General features: G+C 46.1%; 1 protein-coding gene across 6 annotated transcripts in view; it reads right to left on the reverse strand.

Moving 5' to 3' along the window:
* The window catches only part of YEATS2 (YEATS domain containing 2), a 300,282-nt gene that overhangs the window by 165,375 nt on the left and 113,347 nt on the right, over positions 1-21,560 (reverse strand). For all 6 annotated transcript variants that reach the window (XM_063915696.1, XM_063915693.1, XM_063915695.1 and 3 more), the window contains 3 exons: positions 19,049-19,160; positions 17,721-17,765; positions 4,433-4,589 (listed from right to left, as the gene is read on the reverse strand). In XM_063915696.1, coding sequence (XP_063771766.1) covers positions 4,433-4,589; positions 17,721-17,765; positions 19,049-19,160 — 314 coding nt within the window. The remainder of the gene's footprint in view (positions 1-4,432; positions 4,590-17,720; positions 17,766-19,048; positions 19,161-21,560) is intronic.

The raw sequence follows: 21,560 nt of genomic DNA on the forward strand, positions 1-21,560 counted from the left end.
GCCCAAACGCAGGCCCACATCCACAACTGCTTGCAGAAAGAGGAGAAACTGCCCTAGTTGAAACTCCACCGAGTTTCACACCAAGACACGTACTTTTTACAAATTCGATGTTAATGTTTAGACGTTACTCCTTTCTTAGCCTGTATCACGGTAGGAATAACCTTGTTCGGAATGCCCTTCCGAGCTAAGATCTGGCGTTCAACTTCCATGCCGTCAAACGTAGCCGCGGTAAGTCTTGATAAGCGAACGGCTCCTGTTGCAGAAGGTCCTCTCTAAGAGGAAGAGGACTTGGATCTTCCAGCAGTAACTCCAGAAGAGCCGCGTATCAAGCCCTTCTTGGCCAGTCCAGAGCAATGAGGATCGCCTGAACTCTTGTTCTTTTGATTAGTTTGAGAATCCTTGGGATGAGTGGAAGTGGAGGGAACACATACACTGACTGAAACACCCACGGAGTTACCAGGTCGTCCACCGTCACTGCTTGTGGGTCTCTTGACCTGGAACAGTACCTCCGAAGCTTCTTGTTGAGGCGGGAGGCCGTCATGTCTATTTGAGGTACTCCCCAAAGACTTGTCACCTCTGTGAACACCTCTGGGTGGAGGCACCACTCTCCTGGATGGAGATCATGTCTGCTGAGGAAGTCCGCTTCCCAATTGTCCACACCCGGAATGAAGTTTGCTGACAGCACCACTGCGTGCTTTTCCGCCCAGAGGATGATTCTTGTTACCTCCGACATTGCAGCTCTGCTCTTCGTTCTGCCTTGTCGGTTTATGCCACAGTCGTTACATTGTCCGACTGAACCTGAATGGCCTGATCTTTCAGAAGATGTACCACTTGTAGAAGACCGTTGTCAACGGCCCTTAGTTCCAGAATGTTTATTGGAAGGATGGATTCCAGACTTGACCACCTTTCTTGGAAGTTTTCCCCTTGGGTGACTGCTCCCCAACCTCTGAGACTTGCATCCATGGTTAGGAGGATACAATTCTGAATCCCGAACTGGCGGCCCTCTAGTAGGTGACATGTTTTCAGCCACCCGAGGAGCGAGATTCTGGCTTTCTGTGACAGACGAATCCTCTGGTGCATGTGAAGATGAGATCCCGACCAGTTGTCCAGGAGATCCAGATGGAAGACACGCATGAAATCTTCCGTACTGTAGAGCCTCGTAGGAGGCAACCATCTTCCCCAGAAGGCGAATGCACTGATGAACCGATACCCGGACTGGCTTCAGGACATCCCGGACCATTGTTTGTATCACCAATGTTTTCTCCTCCGGCAGAAATACCCTCTGTACTTCCGTGTCGAGAATCATCCCCAGGAAGGACAGTCTCCTTGTCGGCTCCAGATGCGACTTTGGAAGATTCAGGATCCATCCATGATCCTGGAGTAGTTGAGTTGAGAGAGCAATGCTCTGCACCAGCTTCTCCCTGGAAGACGCTTTTATTAGCAGATCATCCAGATAAGGAATTATGTTCACACCCTGCTTGCGGAGGAGTAGCATCATCTCCGCCATGACCTTGGTGAACACCCTTGGTGCCGTGGAGAGGCCAAACGGCAGTGCCTGGAACTGATAGTGACAGTCCAGCAGCGCAAATCTTAGATAAGCCTGGTGAGGAGGCCAGATCGGAATGTGAAGGTACACATCCTTGATGTCCAGGGATACTAGAAATTCCCCCTCCTCCAGACCTGAGATCACCGCTCTCAGAGACTCCATCTTGAATTTGAATTCCCTCAAATAAGGGTTCAACGACTTTAGATTCAATATTGGCCTGACCGAACCATCCGGTTTCGGTACCACAAACAGGTTTGAGTAATAACCCTTGTTTGCTAGGTGAGGTGGAACTGGAACAATGACATTTGACTTTAGCAATTTTTGAATGGCTTCCTGTAGGATAGCACTTTCTGTCAGCAAAGCTGGTAAACCTGATTTGACAAACCTGTGAGGTGGGAGTTCTTGTAAAACTCCAGTCTGTACCCCTGGGTAACAATATTTTGTACCCAGGGCTCTAGGTCTGATGACGCCCAGACATGACTGAAATTTCTTAATCTTGCTCCCACCTGCCCGATTTCCAGGCTGGGAGGTCCACCGTCATGCTGAGGATTTTGAGGAAGCAGAACCAGGTTTCTGTTCCTGTGAACCTGTTGGTGCAGGTTTTCTGGATTTCCCCCCAACCTCCTCTAAAGAAAGTGGAAGGGGGTTTGGACTTTACTTTCGTGGTCCGAAAGGACTGCATTGTAGACGTAGGATAAGATTTCCTAGTAGGTGGTGCTGCTGAGGGAAAAAATGCTGACTTACCCGCAGTTGGCGTGAAGATCCACGCATCTAATGCTTCCCCAAACAGAGCCTGACCTGTGAATGGTAGGTTCTCCACACTCTTCTTGGATTCCGTATCCGCAGATCATTGGCGCAGTCAGAGTCCCCTGCATGCCGAGACAGCCATGGAAGAAGCCTTCGCATTAAGATGGCCAAGGTCCTTCATGGCCTCCACCATGAAACCTGCAGAATCCTGTATGTGACGTAAAAAACAATTCAATGTCACTTATATCCATAGAATCTAATTGCTCTAGTAATGTGCCTGACCACTTTACTATGGCTTTAGAAAGCCACGCACAAGCAATAGTGGGTCGTAATACAACGCCAGTAGCCGTATATAAGGATTTGAGTGTAGTGTCCATCTTACGGTCAGCCGGCTCTTTTAAAACGATGGACCCAGGGCCAGGTAAAACCAATTTTTTAGACAACCTAGACACAGAAGAGTCTACTACAGGCGGGATTTCCCACTTTTTCCTGTACTCCTCAGGGAAAGGAAAAGCAATGAGAACCCCTTTTGGGATCCGGATTTTTTTCTCTGGGTTTTCACAGGATTTTTCAAACAATGCGTTTAATTCCTTAGACGCAGGGAATGTAAGGGAGGATTTCTTATTGTCAGTAAAATAAGCCTCCTCTACTTGCTCAGGTACCTTATCAGTAATGTGTAAAATGTCCCTGATAGCCTCAATCATGAGTTGCACCCCCTTAGCAAGAGATACATCCCCCTCCCTGCACACCCCCATCACCGTCCCCTGTATCAGAGTCGGTATCCGTGTCAGCTTGCATTATCTGGGCAAGAGCACACTTCTTAGGGTAAACAGTGGGAGCTGAATACGACAAAACTTCAACAGACTTTCTCAAAACCTGTGTTTCAGTCTCATTTTGAGCTATCCGAGAAGAAATCTGGGATAACATTCCCCTACTAGAATCCACCCATGCGGGTTCGGATTCAGAAGGCTGAGACAGTATATTACAGTCCTGAGTACATGGAATAGACTCTTCAGGAGATACACACTCTGCAGCACAAGATACAGAGCTTACAAACACACACACAGGAAAATACAGACACAGTTTCCCCCAGAGTACCTTCAGAGAGACACATAGTATATGGAGTCAGCCACACAGTGCCCCAATAGGCAGTTTATACAGTAAACAGCCAGCGCTGACTGAATAACCTTAATAGGTTAAACAGCTATTTCTACACTCTCCAACCCTGTCTATAACACCCTGGTACCGCAGAGGTGCTGGAGTTATGTGGAGGGCAGCGCTCCCTGTCAGCGTCTCTTCAGTGTGATCTGCAGGGAGAAAATGGTGCTGGTGAGTGCTGGATCCGCTCTGAGGAAGAAGCCCCGCAACCTTAATGGCGCGTCTTCCTGCTTTTAAGGATTATACTGGCCTGAGGTGATTTGGCTGCTAACAGTGGGATTAGCCCCTGTTAGCATCTGTGACCAGTGTAGGGTATTTGCGCTGGCCCAGGGCGCCCCCAACAGCGCCGCGCATCAGTACCGCTGAGCCCTCCGAAGCGCAGCCTATCAGAGCTGCTCTCCTACCCTTGTGCCGCCATTCCCGCCGGCGACCCGCTTACCGGGGTGCCAGCGTCATACTCACCACTCTATCTTCTGGCTCTGTTAGGGGTTGGCGACCGTGCTGCGGGAGTGAGCGGTCGCCTCGTGGGCTTGCGATCAGCACCCTCAGGAGCTCAGTGTCCTGTCAGCGGAGATAGAGAACCATTAACTTCTAGAGTTGGTTCCTACCCCCCCCCCCCTAAGTCCCACGAAGCAGGGAGGCTGTTGCCAGCAGCCTTCCTGTACCTAACTCTTAGAAAAAACAATATAACTAGAAAAACTCCTAGGTGCTCCCCTATCTGTGACCGGCTCCACCGGGCACATTTTCTAAACTGAGTCTGGTAGGAGGGGCATAGAGGGAGGAGCCAGACCACACTATTAAACTCTTAAAGTGCCCATGGCTCCCAAGAGACCCGTCTATACCCCATGGTACTAATGTGGACTCCAGCATACTCTAGGACGTAAGAGAAAGTCTAAATTCTTTTCTCAAGAATGATTTAGTAAATTAAAAAATGGTTAAAATATTTAGAAATAAAGTGCCTCATAACAGCATCATATTTACCTTTGTCTGTTAATTCATTACCAGCTTTTACTGGAGACGATAACTTAACAATGGCTGGTCCAGATGTGCCCCCCTCAGATTGACTAGATTCATTGGAAGATTGGGAGTAGAGAAATTCCTCCCCAAGGGAATGTCTGAGAAGTTCAACTTCCACAACCTATAGACACAGATTGATAAACCAATTTTACAGAATAAAAACAAAATTATTAACATGCTTGCAATAAATGTTTTTGTTTCCGATACCATAAAATGAGTTACAGGTTTACAACTGGGACCTTTTAAGTCCATTTTGGACGTTAGCTGCATGTTGCTCGTCCCAAGCACTAAGTAACAGGGTCAGTGTCCCTTTTGACAAACAAGTGGCTCTACAGAGTCGAGACTTGGCAATATGGTACAAAGTGCAAATGCAGTCTCCGCCTTACCAAATTCACCGACATGTTTTATAATGATCTTACAAATTACTACAGCTGATTTGGCAGCTTATTAGGCTACTGTAAAGAAATACAACAGTACGGAGTCCTGCTATGAAGCCCCACTTTTCCCAATCTAAATTGATAAAGGGGGAGACGGTGCTGCACTTTCACTAATTTTTCTCTCTGTTTCTGGGGGACACTGAAACACCATGGGGTTTACTCAGTGCACAGCAGTCTGTGCACTAGATAGTTAATGTTTTCAGTGTAGCCGGGGCTGCTCCTCCCTATAACCCACCCCATCCAGGGCAGCCAGTTTTTTCCCCCGAACTTCTCGGTTTTTATAAGGCTGCTATATGTAAACGTTCTTTCTTTTCTTACTAAGGCAGCTGGTAGCTCTCTGCGCCGCAGTACTCACAGCACCAGCTCCATTGCTCCCAGCGCCGGTGGGTCAAAGCTATGTCACCAGAGACTGCTGCTCTATCCATGCAGGTTTCAGGGTCCTGCGGTCGCATCCGGACACCGGGATCAGGTTAGCGGCTCCCTGCAGGTGGAAAGCTGAGGTAGTAGCGGCAGACCTCCTGCTGTGTGTGGCTCATAGATGTGTACTAACAGCAAGAGGTCCCTCGCAGGTTGCCCATAGAGGAGGGGCCTTCTCTCTGTTGTCCCCAACTGCACTTTTGACGAGCTCCCGCCTTAAGTTACTTCCACACTCTACTCCCACCAAATGCCAGGAAGCCATTTTACCCTACCTAATACACGCTGCCAGCCTGCTGTGGAGGGACCCCCTCCTTTTGATACGTTGCTCCTGGGCCAGGTTACAGTCTTCTGCTTTCCTTACACCAGAGGTTCCCAAACGCGGTCCTCAAGACACCCCAACAGTCTAGGTTTTAGGTATATTCATGGCTCAGCACAGATGGTTAAATCAAATTGACTAAGGTGCTAATTAAGTCACCTGTGGCCAAGCATGGATACATTTAAAACCAGGACCGTTGGGGTTCCTTGAGGACCGCGTTTGGGAACCTCTGACTTACACCATATATCTTACTATCTGGTATTGGTGTCCTATTGACAAGGTTTCGTATATTTTCCATGCGAGTTGTGTGTGTGCGAGCAACAGATCTGTGCAGATTTGTTCAAAGTTGGGGATTGCATTTGTCTCGGTTTCTGCACTTCTATTTTTCCTCACAGAACTGATTGCTTTGCATTACATACATTACTGTAAGTGGTTTGGACACCTCTATTTCACCCGGCTGTTGCCCTGGGAAGTCATTTTACTTGTGTATCTGACCAGGTATTTAGATTCCCATTTTTTTTCTTACTACAGATGTAGCGATACTAGTCTTGGCTGCGATGCAGCATGCTGCAACACGGCCTGTGTCCCTCCCCCACCCTTCCCCAAACAGTTTGGACTATTGTCCCAGCAATGCAGAGGAGCAGGACAATAACTGTAGGTTATACTGTGTAGTGCTATGCAATCTTCCCAAAGCCAGTATATATTTCATTTATCATTTTTGTGTGGACAAACAATTAAGCAATAAGAGGATTTTGGTACTTACCGTTAAATCCATGTCTCGGAATCCACTTGGGGACACTGGAGTTAGACAGCTGGGGTGTGAAATATGCAGACCGGAGGTGGCACAATCAAAAAAAAAAAAATACTAAAAAAAAAACCCCTATATAGCTGGCTCCTCTTCCTTCACACCCCCATCCCTCTAGTTTGAAAAATTAACGGAGAGAAGAAGAAACATGAAAGAACTTCCATTCAGGAAGGACCCAACCACAACGCCAAACATCAACCAAGAACTAACAACTGTAAACAAACAAGTTTAAGTCAAAACTAATCAGAACACGCAGGTTGGCAGCACCGAGGTGGGCGTCCAGTGTCCCCGAGTGGATTTAGAGATATGGATTTAACGATAAGTACCAAAATGCTCTTTTCTATCTCATCCACTAGGGGACACTGAAGTTAGACAGCTGGGGACATCCCAAATATACTCTCATGGGCGGGAGAGCTGTCTCAAGCCTGCAAAACCAAATGGCCAAACTTGGATTCTTTAGCCGCAAAAGTATCAAATTTGTAGAAGCGACTGAACGTATGTACTGAGGACCACGTTGCTGCTTTACAAAGTTGACCAGTAGTAGCTCCTCTGGCAGCCGCCCAAGAGGCTTCTACCGACCTGCTGGTATGAGCCCCCACCCTAAACGTAACTCTCTTACCACTGGAGGCATACGCCTGTCTGATGGCGAGCCTTATCTATCTGGACAAGGTTTGTTTTGTAGCTGGCCAACCCCTCTTGGGTCCAATATACAGCACAAACAAACCATCTGACTTCTTAAGGGCACTCGTAGCCTGTACGTAAACCTGTAATGCCCTGACCGCATCTAAGGAACAGTCCCCTTCCGAAACCTGAAAAGATGGAACCACGATCGGTTGGTTTATGTGAAAACCCGACACCACCTAAGGTAAGAACTCAGCCCTACTACGGAGTTCCGCCCTATACTTGTGGAAAACAAGAAAAGGGCTCTTACAGGATACAGTTCCCAATTCCGATACTCGCCTTGCCGAGGCCAATGCAAGGAGCAAGACAGTATTCCAGGACACATATTTAAGATCTGTCCCTTCCAAATGCTCGAAAAAGGTCAGATCAGGAAGTTTAACACCAAGTTAAGGTCCCACGGAGCTGTGGGCGGACGAAGCGGTGGTTGCAGCCGCAAAACTCTCTGTAGAAATGTCTGTACCTCCTGGACACCAGACGTTGCTGCAAAAAAACTGAAAGAACAGATACCTGTACCTTCGGGGATCCCAACCTCAAACCTCCATCCAAATCAGTTTGGAGGAAACTCAACAACCTGGTAAGGTAGAATTCTCTGGGGTTCCAACCCTTAGTCTGACTCAGTCCATGTATCTCTTCCAGATCCTATAATAGTGTGCCGCAGTAACCGGTTTTCTTGCCGCCATCATGGTAATAGCCGCTTTTGGAATACCCTTTTCTTTTAGTATCCTGGTTTCAAGAACCACGCCGTCAAACGCAGGCGGTTCAGATCTGGGTGTTGAAAAAGGCCCTGGGACAACAGATCTTCCCTCTGCGGCAACCTCCAAGGTTCTTCCGCCAGAAGACCCCTCAGATCAGAGTACCAGCTTCAACTAGGCCAATCCGGCGCTATCAGAATCACCCACGCTCCTTCCTGTTTCCCCTTTTTTAACACCTTTGGTAATAGGGAAAACGGTGGGAATATGTATACCAGGTCGTATGGCCAGTGAATAGCTAGCGCGTCCACTGCCTTTGCCGCTGGATCCCGCATCCTGGCTACATATCTCGGAAGTTGATGGTTGTTTCGCGATGCTATTACAGATGTATCCACATTTATCTTGACGGTTAATAGGATTAACTGTGACTGGCCAGTCAGACTTAATCCCCTGCTGTAATTACTGAATACCCTGCTGTATTGTTCTCTGTACTGTATTGCAGTTGAGAACAATAGCTGAAGGGTTTATGCTAATAAGTCATGTTGTGACTAGGCACAGAAAACTACTTAAGATAACAGTGGATACATCTGTAGGTCTACTTGTGGTAGCCCCCACCGTCTCACCACTGCCTCAAAGACTTGGGGATGTAGACTCCATTCTCCCGGATGCATGTCCTAACGGCTGAGGTAATCTGCCTCCCAATTCTCTACACCTGGAATGAAGACCACCAATAGGATTATGTTGTGCTTTTCTGTCCAAGACCTCTGTCAAAGGCCTCCTTTAAAGCTGTGCGGCTTCTTGTTCCTCCCTGACGGTTTATGTATGCTGCTGCCGTCATATTGTCTGATTGCCCTCTCATGTGTCGATCTCGCACTATGCTCACCAATTGAAGAAGCACATTGTAGATGGCTCGAAGCTCCAGTACATTTATCAGTAGATGACTCTCATACAGTAACCATCTTTCCCTGACATTGATTGTTGCCCAGTACTGCGCCCCAACCCGAGACTTGCATATGTTGTCAAAATTAGCCAGTCCCAACATCCCAAATCATTTTCCCGCTGATTGATTCACAAGAACCTACCACCAAAACAGCAAGGTTCTGGCTTGAGGTGACAAGTAAATTCGTCGGTTAAGAGACAGGTGCCTGCCTGCCCCCCTGCGCAATCGGATTTATCTGAAAAGGCCTGTATTGGATCGCTTTGAAGGATGCCACCATCTTCCCTAGAAGTCGTATACAAAGATGCAGCAACACCGTCTGGTTTTGTAAAACCTGGTGTACCATTGTCATGATGTCTTGAATCTTGTCTTCCTGAAGGAACACTCAGTCGTATGGTATCCATGATAAGACCCAATAATTGAATTCTCTGTGTTGGTTTCAAGTTGGATTTTTTGAAGTTCACAAATCCAACCGTGTTGAAACAGAGTCTGGTGAGTAATCAGAGCATCCCGGATCAACAGTTCCTGAAATGGTGCCTTGATAAGGCGATCGTCCAAATATGGTATTATTGTTACCCCCAATGCTCTCAGTTTCGCCACCATTACTGCCATGATCTTTGTGAAGATCCTCGGGGCTGATGACAGACTGAACGGTAGAGCAGTGAATTCAGACCTGATCGTAGCAGCAAATTTGTTAGAAGTTGGGCAAATATAACGTGCAGAGAGTTAGACTTGGGTGGGGTGTGTTCAAACTGAAATCTAAATTGCAGTGTAAAAATAAAGCAGGCAGTATTTACTCTGCACAGAAACAAAATAACCCACCCAAATCTAACTCTCTCTGCAAATGTTTTATCTGCCACACCTGCAGTGCACATGGTTTTGCACAACTGCTAACAAATTTGCTGCTACGATCAGGTCTGAACTACCCCCGTGTCCTAAATGAAGTGAAAGTCGGTACAGGAGTAGTTTCTTCTCATCGGAGGAGTGTTCCTAGGATATGTAGTAGGCAGTAACGTAGACTTTCCTGCCTTGGCCTGTGAGATCCACTTGTCCAATTCAGGACCAAATAAGGTCTCCCCAACAAAAGGGATTGCTTCCACTGCCTTTTTAGAGTCTGAATCCACCTGCCAAGTCTCTGAGCCACAGAATACTTCTGGCTGAAACTGCTGAAGCTGAGATGCGGTATGCTATCCTGCTAGCCTCCTTTGCCACTTGGCAAAGATAAGTGGACGATTCACGAAAATGCTCCACAAGTCAGGATATCTCCTCCTGATTATTATCTTCCGCCACTGCTCGAACTATCTGTCCAGCCCAAGCAACAATAGCTGTATTTATCCAGGCGCTTACCAGCGTAGGTCTGTGGGATGCTCCCGCAGCCACAAAGATGAACTTAAGAGCTGTATCCAACTTACGGTCAGAAACATCTTTCAGTGTAGTCACATTCGGGATTGGCAAGATCTTCTTTCTCCAGCAGGGTCCACAGGTTATCCACAGGATAACAATGGGATATGATGAAGTGACAACGGATTTGCACCAGTCGGTCAAAGCTTTTCGGCCTCCCAGCATGCAACGGGCCCCCATCTATATATCCCCGCCTCCTGGCTCAGGCAAATCAGTTTTTTGTTTGGCTCAGCAGGACCCAGGACCATGGTCAGAGGTATGCTCGTTTTTAGCAGCCCTAAGCTTTATTATTTTATTTTTGTAGTCTTACTATTTATTCTTGAGTGATCTTTCTAAAAAGCGTCTTATACGTAACCTTAGAAAGAGTTGCTTCAACAACTCTCCGCCGGGTCGCAACAACGCTTACCCACGAATACAGTGCTGTCTTGGTGGGCGTCTGTGTCGGATATACTAGCAGGTCCAGCAGACGTTACCAGGCTGTGGCCGGAGCATGGGGAGAAGGTAAGGCATCGGTTCTGCTTAGAAGGGGGAATACGGACACAGCCGCACTGTTTTGGGAGGAGACTACCAAACAGTGGCTGACGCGGCTGCCACCTCGGGGTGCACCAGCGCTAGGCTTTAGGGATCAGAGGCTTCAGGAATGGTATGAGGCCGTGATCCTTGGGGTTGATGTCAGCAGTGGGGAGTCAGCATAGGCGGCTGTCTGACAGGTGAGTCTCTGTGTTCACTGAGCATCTGTGTTCACTATAGGTTCATGGAGCGGCAGTGTACACTAGTAGCGTCTGGATCCCCTCAGCGTTCATTAACGTAATGATCGGTCCTGGAAGCAAGGCGAGTCTCCCTGTATCCCACTCTACTGAGTACGGGTAATACAGCACTAAATCTCTATCTACTTTTTGAGTACGAATAGTTAGATAAGTGCCTATTGCATATGAGTCTGTATACTATTACTGTTGTTTCTTTTGCTGTGCATCTGAATACGGTAGATCTGTTTAAACATGATTCAGTAATATGCTCTCCAATATACTTGAAATGTAGTTGATGATGTGCTCATATTGCTTATTATACTAATGTATAACATGTGACTGACTGCTAGTGTGATTGATGACTTTACTATATATTCTGTCAGTTTTTTTCTATTCCGATCCTCAATGCTGGTGCATGGGTAGGGTCGGATTGTAGGTCACTTTAAAAAGCTTAAAGGGATTATAGTCACAAATTGTGTAGTACACTGTGGAAGTGTTGATTTATTTATCATGTCTAAGAGCGGTAAAGGTGAGGAAGATACACTCACAGCAACACCAACACTCATATCATGTTTGTCTTGCAAAGCTGTGTTAACCTCTCAGGATCTGGTTCAGGATGGTTTGTGTGCAAATTGTTTTAGCTTTCACCAGGGTCTCCTGAAAAATACAAGGCAGATTCAGGTGCAGGTTGATCCACCTTGGGCTATGTTTGCACAGACATGATCTAGTATAGCTGAACGGATAATTCCTCCAATTCCCGTACCAGGCATAGGTTACATGATTAACCCTTACATGCAGCTTCCTACCTGCGGTTTATCACTTCCAGCAGCAGCCTCTCAAAAGAAACAGGCTGATAAGCCAGTGGTAAGTAAATCTTCATCCTCACAGGCTACACATGTTTCAGATGAGGATTCATCAGAGGATGAAAGCTCAATAAACTCTGCTTCGGCATACGAAGAGGAGGAGGAAGGTGAAAGCTCAGTGGATATAGCAGAGTTAATTAAAGCAATGAAAGCCATTCTTTCCTTAGAGGATTCAGCAGAGCCTGTGTTAAAAACCAAGACACCTGTGTTTAAACGTTCCAAAACAGTTAATACTGAGTTTCCAGGGTCAGATCAGCTGATGGAAATCATGGAAGAGGATTCTGGCTACGCCCAATAAGAAGTTTAGAATTCCTAAGAAATGTAATTCCAATTATCATCTTCCAGCTGGGGATTGTTTAAAAAAGGGAGGTGGCTCCTAAAAGTAGATACGCATGTGATTCGATTAGTGCGAAAATCTACATTACCTTTGCTTTCAACATCATTAAATGATGTCACGGATAGGAGAGTGGATGGTTTTTTTAAAAAACATTTTTTCCCTGTCTGGGGCAGTAATAAGGCCAGCCATGGCTTCAGCTTGGATGGCAAAGGCAGTGGTTGCCTGGGCTTATGCATTGGAGGGGGATTTTTCAATAGCATCTAGAGATCAAAAATCCCATAGAGCACATATAAAACAAGCTGCTGTAAGAAGCAGCATTGGATATGGGTACTATTGCCTGCAGGGCATCAGCTTCAACAATTGCTGCTCGCAGAGCAGTTTGGCTACGTACGTGGAAAGCGGATTCCAAAACCTTCTTAGATTCTGAATCTTTGCCTTTTTCTAAAAATATTCTTTTTGGTAAAGAATTGACAGATATTTTGGAGTCAGAAGCAGACTCCAAGAAGGTAAAGTTTCCTTCCACATACAATTTCAAACCTAAAGTTCCGGCTTTTCGGCCCTTTCGGTCTCAAGGAAAAGCTAATGGAAAAAGTGATAGCAGGCAGTCCCAATACAAGTCTGGTAAAACTAAAAAACATTGGGCTACCAGAGGACCGGGTGGTAAAACAGATAATAAGCCATCAGCCTGATGGTGCGGGCCTCCACCTGGGGGATCCCAGGGTGGGGGGACCGACTTCTTCAGTTTGCACAGATCTGGCAGCAGTCTACAACAGATGCCTGGGTGCAGAAAGCGGTATCTCTAGGTTATGCTTTTGCCTTCAAGAAGCACCCTCCTTGAAGGTTATTTTGTACCAGCCCACCTCGGGTAGAGACGAAGGTAAGGGCTTTCCAAGAGGCAGTTCAGAAATTGCTTCAGTCAGGAGTAGTCATTCCAGTTCTTCCTGTGCAACAAGGACAGGGTTTTTACTTCAACCAGTTTCTAGTTCAGAAACTAAATGGATCATTTCGGCCCATTCTCAATCTCAAAGTGCTAAACAAGTACATTTGGGTAACTCGGTTTCATATGGAAACTTTGTTCCATCATTGTGGTCATGGAGCCAGGGGATTATATGGTATCCCTGGATATACAGGATGCTTACCTACATGTTCCTATAGCACTGTCCCATCAGTGCTTTCTCAGGTTCACTATCCTCCAACAGCATTTTCAGTTCCAGGCCCTACCTTTTGGGTTAGTGATAGCCCCCAGAGTATTTACCAAGATTATGGTGGTAATGGCAGCTTGTCTCCACCAGCAGGAATAAGAATTTTTCCATACCTCGATGATCTTTTAATCCTGGCACAGTCGCAGGAATTGCACCTATGTCATCTGCAACAGACAATAACGTGTCTGCAAAAGCATGGGTGGCTCATAAATTGGACAAAATAGTCTCTGGTTCCGTCACAGCGGATGACTCACTTGGGGGCTGTACTGGATTTAAGTCTTCAGAGAGTAATTTTACCTCTTTAGAAGATATCCAAGGTTCAGTCAAGGATTCAGGACTTGCTACACAATCAAAAGGTATCCATTCACGCAGCAATGCGTGTGATGGGATTAATGATGTCAACATTCGACATGGTGGGGTATGCACAGTTCCACTCGAGGCCTCTGCAGCATCTGATTCTTGGCAAATGGAATGGGATGAATCAGATGATAAAAACGCAGGCTATGGTTCTTACGATAGAACTAAGAAGGCCATTAGCCTGGGGGCTACAGACATCCCATCTGGACAAGGGGATACCCTTTTGGATATCAGATTGGGAAATTCTGACAACAGATGCCAGTCTCCAGGGCTGGGGAGCAGTGTCAGGAAGGTTGTGTTTCCAGGGGAAATGGACCAAGGAAGGTTGCCTGCCAATAAATATATTGGAACTTTGGGCCATATACATGGCACTGATTCAGGCAAAAGACATTCTTCAGGGAAAACCAGTTCAGATCCCCTCAGACAATGAGACAGCAGTAGCGTACCTCAACCATCAGGGAGGATCTCACAGCCGAAAAGCGATGAAGGAGGTAAGTCACATACTAAAGTGGGCAGAACTTCATCATCCAGCCATGTCTGCAGTGTTCGTTCCGGGAGTCCTAAACTGGGAAGCGGATTTTCTCAGTCGATACGCCATTCAGACAAGCGAATGGGCTCTACACCCAGAGGTTTTCCAGACCCTAGTAGACAAGTGGGGGTTGCCAGAGATAGATCTCATGGCGTCCCGTAGGAACAACAAAGTTCTCGCAAATGGATCAAGAACAGAGGATCCCAGATCGATCTTTGTGGATGCCCTGTCAGTGAGATAAGACTTTCATCTGGCTAATGTGTTTCCTCCAACCCCCCAGGCTGGTGAGATAGATAAAGCAAGGAAAGGGTGCCGTGATACTAATAGCTCCGGCTTGGTCCAGAAGGCATTGGTACACAGATCTGCATAGAATGTCGATGGATACCTCACTCCTGCTCCCTCAATGTCCAGATCTACTGATGCAGGGTCCTTGGATCGACTGTCTTTGACGGCGTGGCTCTTGAAACCTCTATCCTGAAGTCAAGATGATTCTCACAACAGGTAATTCAAACAATGCTCAGAGCAAGGAAAACTTCCTCAGCTCACATTTATCACCGAATATGGCAAACCTATATTCATTGGTGCAGTGAACGGAAAAAGGACCCCAAGTCTTTCAGTTTCCAGGGTCTTAACATTCCTTCAGGCAGGAATGGATAAATGTTTGAAGGTGGCTTCCTTGAGAGTGCAAGTGTCAGCATTGACTGAATGGTTTCAAAAGAAAATTGCAAAGTTATAGGATGTGCGTGCTCTTTTCCAGGGAATGCTGCGCATTCAACAGGCCCTTCAAGTTGCCCCATTTGAACCACTTAATAAAGTGGATCTTAAACAGTTAAAGTTCTCTTTCTACTGGCCATGGTGTTAGCTAGAAGAGTATCAGATTTAAGGGCATTGTCATGTCGTTCCCCATTTCTGATTTTTTTTATCCAGATAAAGCAGTTCTTAGAACTAGATCTGGGTATGTTCCCAAGGTGGTGTCTAAATTTCACCTTAACGAAGAAATTGTAGTAACGGCTTTCCAGGTACCGGGCCTTTCTGCAGGAGATGCATAGCTGGACGTGGTCCGTGCCTTTAGGATCTACATGGATCGTACCAGTGCCATCAGAAAGACATTCTCTCTTCATTCTCTACAGATTTCATAAGAGAGGATGGCCTGCTGATAAGCAGATACTGGCAAGTTGGCTTCGGATGACGATTTCAGAAGCATATTCTCAAGCTTCTTTAGCTTTGGAATACAACTGATTTGCCTGAGCCAGGGATATATGGACGGGCCCGTTGCATGCTGGGAAGCCGAAAAGCTTTGACAGATTGGTGCAAATCCGCTGTCGCTTCATCATATCCCAATGTTATCCCGTGGAACCTGTGGACTTAGGAGAAATACCGTTATCAACGGTAAGTTCTTACCATAACATATTTTTGGACAATCTAGCTAAGGACGCATCCATAATAGGTGGTTCCTCCCATTTAGACATAACTGCTTGAGGCAGGGGATAATTAACTGTAAACTTCTTGGGCAATTGAAAACGCCGATCGGGCTGTTCCCATGCTTCAGCCATCTGTTTCTGGAGCGTTTGAGGAATCAGGAATACCACTGCTTGCGGCTTTTTTGCGACTCAAACAGATTGAAAACTTTCGGTTCCTTTATCTCCTCCTCCTTGAAGTTAAGAAACTCTTTAACCGCCTCAATCAGAGATTCCAAGTCCTTAAACTCAGAGTCCTCCTCCTGAGGATTAACCTCAAACACCTCCTCAATAGACTCCCTCTCATCGTCATCCGCCACGAGACCCTCTTCCTCCTCCGACTCTGCATGTAGGGAAGGAAGAGGTCTCTTTACCGCCTTCCGTACATGCTTTACTACCTGTGCAGGTGGTTTAAGTTTATTTAGAAATTCTTCCATAGCTTTTGAGAAACCCGCTGCCCATTCTAAATGTTGCTTGCGGGACGCCGCCATTTCCTTAGAAATATCTGCCAGGGCAGTTTTCCCTGACCCGGGAGGGGCCACTGCTCCCAGGCTATGTGTCCATACCTAAATACGTGTCACACACTCCAGAGCTGCCGACACTTGTGCTCTTTTTCTCACATTTGGAACACACCTAACACATTTTTGTGGTCTTGGTTGGTGCTTTAGATGCCATGTTAAATACACACACACCAACAACCAAACAGTACTTTCACCCTATCAGAATAGATGGAGAAAGACCATAGGGATTCAGGGAGCAATGAAGCGGAGATTCACCCAGCTGGAATAGTTATCCAATAAAAAAAAAAAAAAATTTAGCCAGCCAGACATTTACAAACTCGACACCACCAACTGTTGACAGTTTGAGACGTAACCGGGTCTATTGAGAACTCTTATGCTCCCCCTCCTCAGGACCTGTCTGCAGCGTCCTTTGGGAGACAAACTTATCCGTTAGTAATTTCAGTGAGATCTACATAACTGTGCTGCTACCACTGCATGAATTATCTGTACAGTGAGCCTGCGCATAAGGAATCCAAACTATAATATTCCTACGGAGGACATGGTAAAAATATGAAGAACCACATAGTGCTATATACCATGCACTAACACCAGATGGCAGAGCGTGGCTGCAGTAGCTACTACTGCTGTAGTATATACATCTATAAGGGCCTCTTCCTCTTCCTTCCAGCCCTGACAGTGCGGCAGAAGAAGTTAAAAATGGCCGCTATAGAAAAACTGACATTACCTCCTAGCTGCTATTCCCTAGCAGCGCTGTGAGAAACTGCAAGGGAGGGATGTCTAGTCCTAACACTGCCGACTACAGTCTCCCGCTGTGCTCCCCCCGCCACTCCGCGCGACGGTCCTCTGCCTGTCAGCCGCGACACTCCGGAGCTATACTCTCTGACTGCGCATGCCAAGACCAGCTCTCTGGATCCCTGTGAGCTGCATCTGCTGAAATTAGCAGCGCAGCCCTTCTTAGCACCTGCTATCTAGCCAAAACTACTGTGCATGGCGGGGGAAAAGCCTTGTCAGCGCTACTCACAGTCTGTAGATCTCCTGAGGTGAGATGCCGAGCCCTTCCACCGGGATCTTTGTCTCACATGCTTCTGAACAAGCACCTTTGTGACACCAGCTCTCCCCCTTTACTCTTAGGTGAGATTGAGCCACAGAATAAAACTAAAAAAACTTTGATGGAGCAAGAGCTCCAATCTTCTGTGCCTCTAACTCCAGCACAATTTTTCAAACTGGAGGGATGGGGGGCGTGAAGGGGGAGAAGCCAACTGTACAGCGTTTTTTTGATTGGATTGTGCCCCCTCCGGTCTGCATACTTCCCACCCCAGCTGTCTAACTCCAGTGTTCCCTAGTGGATGAGAGAGAAACTACTATTGAATGCAATTATACCAATTCTAAATTATCAATACCGGCAAGGAACATGCTCTATTTTGCACTACATGATAAATGATTATATAGATGCAACAACTTGCAACAAATAAAAAAATCAAGATCACAAAATAAGAGCTTCGAAATCAATCAAGTTCTGTTTCTAAAAAAAAAAAAAAAATACAAAAAAGGAAATACCGTCTCGGCGCCCAGAGTTTGCAAGCCAGTATAAGTTCTGTCCAACTACAGGAAAAGATGTATAAAAAAGAAACCCGATTAGTGAACAAATATTCACAATGGACTATAAAGGTTATTGGACAGAATAAGCTACAAACCACAAACAAACCTGTTGCCCATTTGAGCATGAACCGTACACCCGTCTTCCCACTGTATAACAATTGTATGAGGGTCAAAAATTGGCCTTTACACTAGGACTATGAACCACCCTGTCCACAACGAGAACGGTGTGTTTGCCACTGGTAGGGAGTTGAGATCTTCATGGACACCAGCAGTCTCCAGTTGAAAGACATACCCCAACAGCTCAGCAAGCACAGACACTAGCAAAGATTACATATTGCATTTTACTAAATTGCAACATTCAGGGAATGGAGGAGTAGAGGGCGATGCCAGATATCACTTCTATATTATTAGAAATTGCTTGTATGTAAATGACGGAGGTTCTGCTGTGAGCGTGGATAAAATAACTCCATTATGCCCTTTAAAAAGGCCCACCAAAATGCTATAGTTATGTATTGGCAGGATTTATAAACATTATAACATAAAGCAAAGTGTTGTGGAGCAGTAGAGGGCCTACAAATTCACTTACTTATCTAAATATATAAACAATGTACTTTTGAGTCAAAACTGACAAAGTACCTGTATTAATATGACTCACAACTTGTAAACAAGAAATAAGTGACAACAGGATGCGGTCAGGATCCCGGCAGATATGGGATTCTGACAGATCCCAAAGGTAAGTACAGGGGTTAGGATTAGGCCGCAGAAGGGGTGGGTTAGGGTAAAAATACTTACTGGGATCTGTCAGGATTTTGACGGTCGGGATAACACTGTCAGCACCCCACTGTCGGGATAGTGACTGCCAGGATATCATACCAAACCCATGACAACACTTACAAAATACTGAGTGATCTATTCATGAAGCAGTGAAAAGTGTGGAGAAGTGAAACAGTGGAGAAGTTGCCCATGGTGACCAATCAGCATTGAAGTAACATTTATAATTTGCATACTATACAAATGTACGGAGCAGCTGATTGGTTGCCATGGGCACCTTCTCTTCAGGCACACATCTAAACTCTTTTCACTGCTTCATGAATAGACCACTGTATTTGTAGCTATGAAAATTTGTCACTTCAGTGTTAAAGCTAAATAAGTCACAATTATTTCTATATAAACTCATACAGTGAATGAATGTACCAATGCACATTATATCAAGCCTTTCACATAAGATCATACTGAGAAAAAGGAAACAAATTGCTCCTGAAACTAGCAGTAGTGTGAGGAAATACCTTCAAGTTATGTATAATATCAATCCGCTTGTTTTGGCTGTCCTTAAAGTGAATCTGCACTCTTACGGGAAACTCACCCCAACCTCTGCGCGTCAGGTGGAAAGGAGGCTCCCTGTAACAGACCAATATTATTAGTCGCCCAATAACCAACAGATGCCCCAAATGTGACCCCGTTCAAGTCCTGTTACTTAGCAATGTCTGTGTATAACTCTATTATTATTATTATTATCCTCTTTTATTTATTTATTTTATTTATATGGCGCCACATGGGACCCGCAGCACCCAATTACAAAGTAAACAAATAAGCAAAACATGAAGACAGTGGCTTAAGGTCCATACACACTTAACGATATAATGAGCGACGTCGCTCATTTTCCCCCTCCTTGAGCGACGTCGCTCATTTTATCGTTAAGTGTGTATGCCGCCAGCGACGACCGATGCTCGGCCCCGCGGGTCGGCAACGATCGTCGCTGTCGGTAGGGCATGCATGAAGGATGTGGACTGTCGTCCACGACCTTCATGCAGGGCTGGCGGGGGCGTGACGTCACTGAGCGATATGAGCTGTCATATCGCTCAGTGCATACAGGCGGCCGCCGACCGGCCGGCCCGGGAGGGGGAAACGTTAGACGATGTTGCTCACAGAGCGACATCGTCTAATGTGTATGGGCCTTTACAGTTCAATACAATGTAGGACAAGTACAGAGTATATAAACATAGCTGCGTCAGTAAACAGCACTGAAATAAGAATCAGGATGGCGGAAAACCAAGGGATTTGGTGCTATCAAAGGGGGTATTGAAAAGAAAAAGGATTTACCGGTAGGTATTAAAATCCTATTTTCTGTAGGTTCTTGTTCTATAGTTACCTCTTCAGCTGTTGCTGTTGCTGTTACCAGCAGTTGCTGGTTGTTTTATGTTAGTGGTGTGCTGGTGTGTAAATCTCACCACCTTTTCTGTTATCATGTTCCTTGTCTCCTATATGTCCTCTCTCTTTCGGGCACGTTTTTACCTATAACTGCCTGTGGGAGGGGGCATAGAGAGGAGGAGCCAGCACACCCAGTTGAAGAAATTTAAAGTGCACTGGCTCCTTTGTAGCCCGTCTAAACCACATCGTACTAGATTCCCCCAATATCCCTTATGGACTCCGAGAAAAGGATTTACCGGTAGGTATTAAAATGCTATTTCTCATAGTCCGTAGAGGATGCTGGGGTCACATCAAGAACCATCGGGTATAGATGGAATCCGCAGGAGACATGGGCACTTTAAGACTTTCAAAGGGTGTGAACTGGCTCCTCCCTCTATGCCCCTCCTCCAGACTCCAATTATAGGAACTGTGCCCAGGGAGACGGACATTTCGAGGAAAAGGATTTATTGTTAAACCAAGGTGAGATACATACCAGCTCACACCTTAAGCACGCCGTACAACATGGCATTCAACATAACGCAAGTCAACGGCATGAACAACGTCAGCAACAGGCTGACTAAAAAATGTAACACAGCATGTGTTGAAACGAAACAAAAAACTGCAGATACAGTACGCACTGGGACAGGCGCCCAGCATCCTCTACGGACTAAGAGAAAAGGATTTACCGGTAGGTATTAAAATCCTATTTTCCCATACGTCCTAGAGGATGCTGGGGTCACATCAAGAACCATGGGGTTGTCCCTAAGCTCTAGAACGGGCGGGAGAGTGCGGATGACTCTGCAGCACCGATTGACCAAACATGAGGTCCTCATCAGCCAGGGTATCAAACTTGTAGAACTTCGCAAAGGTGTTTGAACCCGACCAAGTAGTCACTCGACAAAGTTGTAATGCCGAGACCCCCCGGGCAGCCACCCAGGATGAGCCCACCTTTCTGGTAGAATGGGCCTTCACCGATTTCGGTAACAGCAATCCAGCTGTAGAATGAGCATGCTGAATCATATGACAAATCCAGCGCGCAATAGTCTGCTTGGAAGCAGAAGCCCCAATCTTGTTGTGAGCATACAGGACAAACAGAGCCTCTGTTTTCCTAAACTGAGCCGTTCTGGCGACATAAATTTTCAAAGCTCTAACTACATTGCGAAACTTAGATTCCAGCAAGGCGTCAGTAGCCACTGGCACCACAATAGGTTGGTTCAAGTGGAACGACGAAACTATTTTCGGCAGAAATTGCTGACGAGTCCTCAAATCTGCTCTATCTTCATGAAAGATCAAATAAGGGCTCTTGTGAGACAAGGCCGCTAATTCAGACACCTGCCTTGCAGATGCCAAGGCCAACAGCATGACCACTTTCCAAGTGAGGAATTTCAACTCTATCTTCTGTAAAGGTTCAAACCAATGAGATTGAAGGAATTGCAACACCACGTTAAGATTCCTCGGTGCCACTGGGGGCACAAAGGGAGGTTGGATGTGCAACACGCCTTTCACGAAAGTCTGAACTTCTGGAAGGGAGGCCAATTGTTTTTGGAAGAAAACCGATAAGGCTGAAATTTGTACTTTAATTGAGCCCAACTTTAGGCCCGCATCCACACC

Source organism: Pseudophryne corroboree, chromosome 4 (assembly GCF_028390025.1).
Source record: "Pseudophryne corroboree isolate aPseCor3 chromosome 4, aPseCor3.hap2, whole genome shotgun sequence".
NCBI lineage: Eukaryota > Metazoa > Chordata > Amphibia > Anura > Myobatrachidae > Pseudophryne > Pseudophryne corroboree.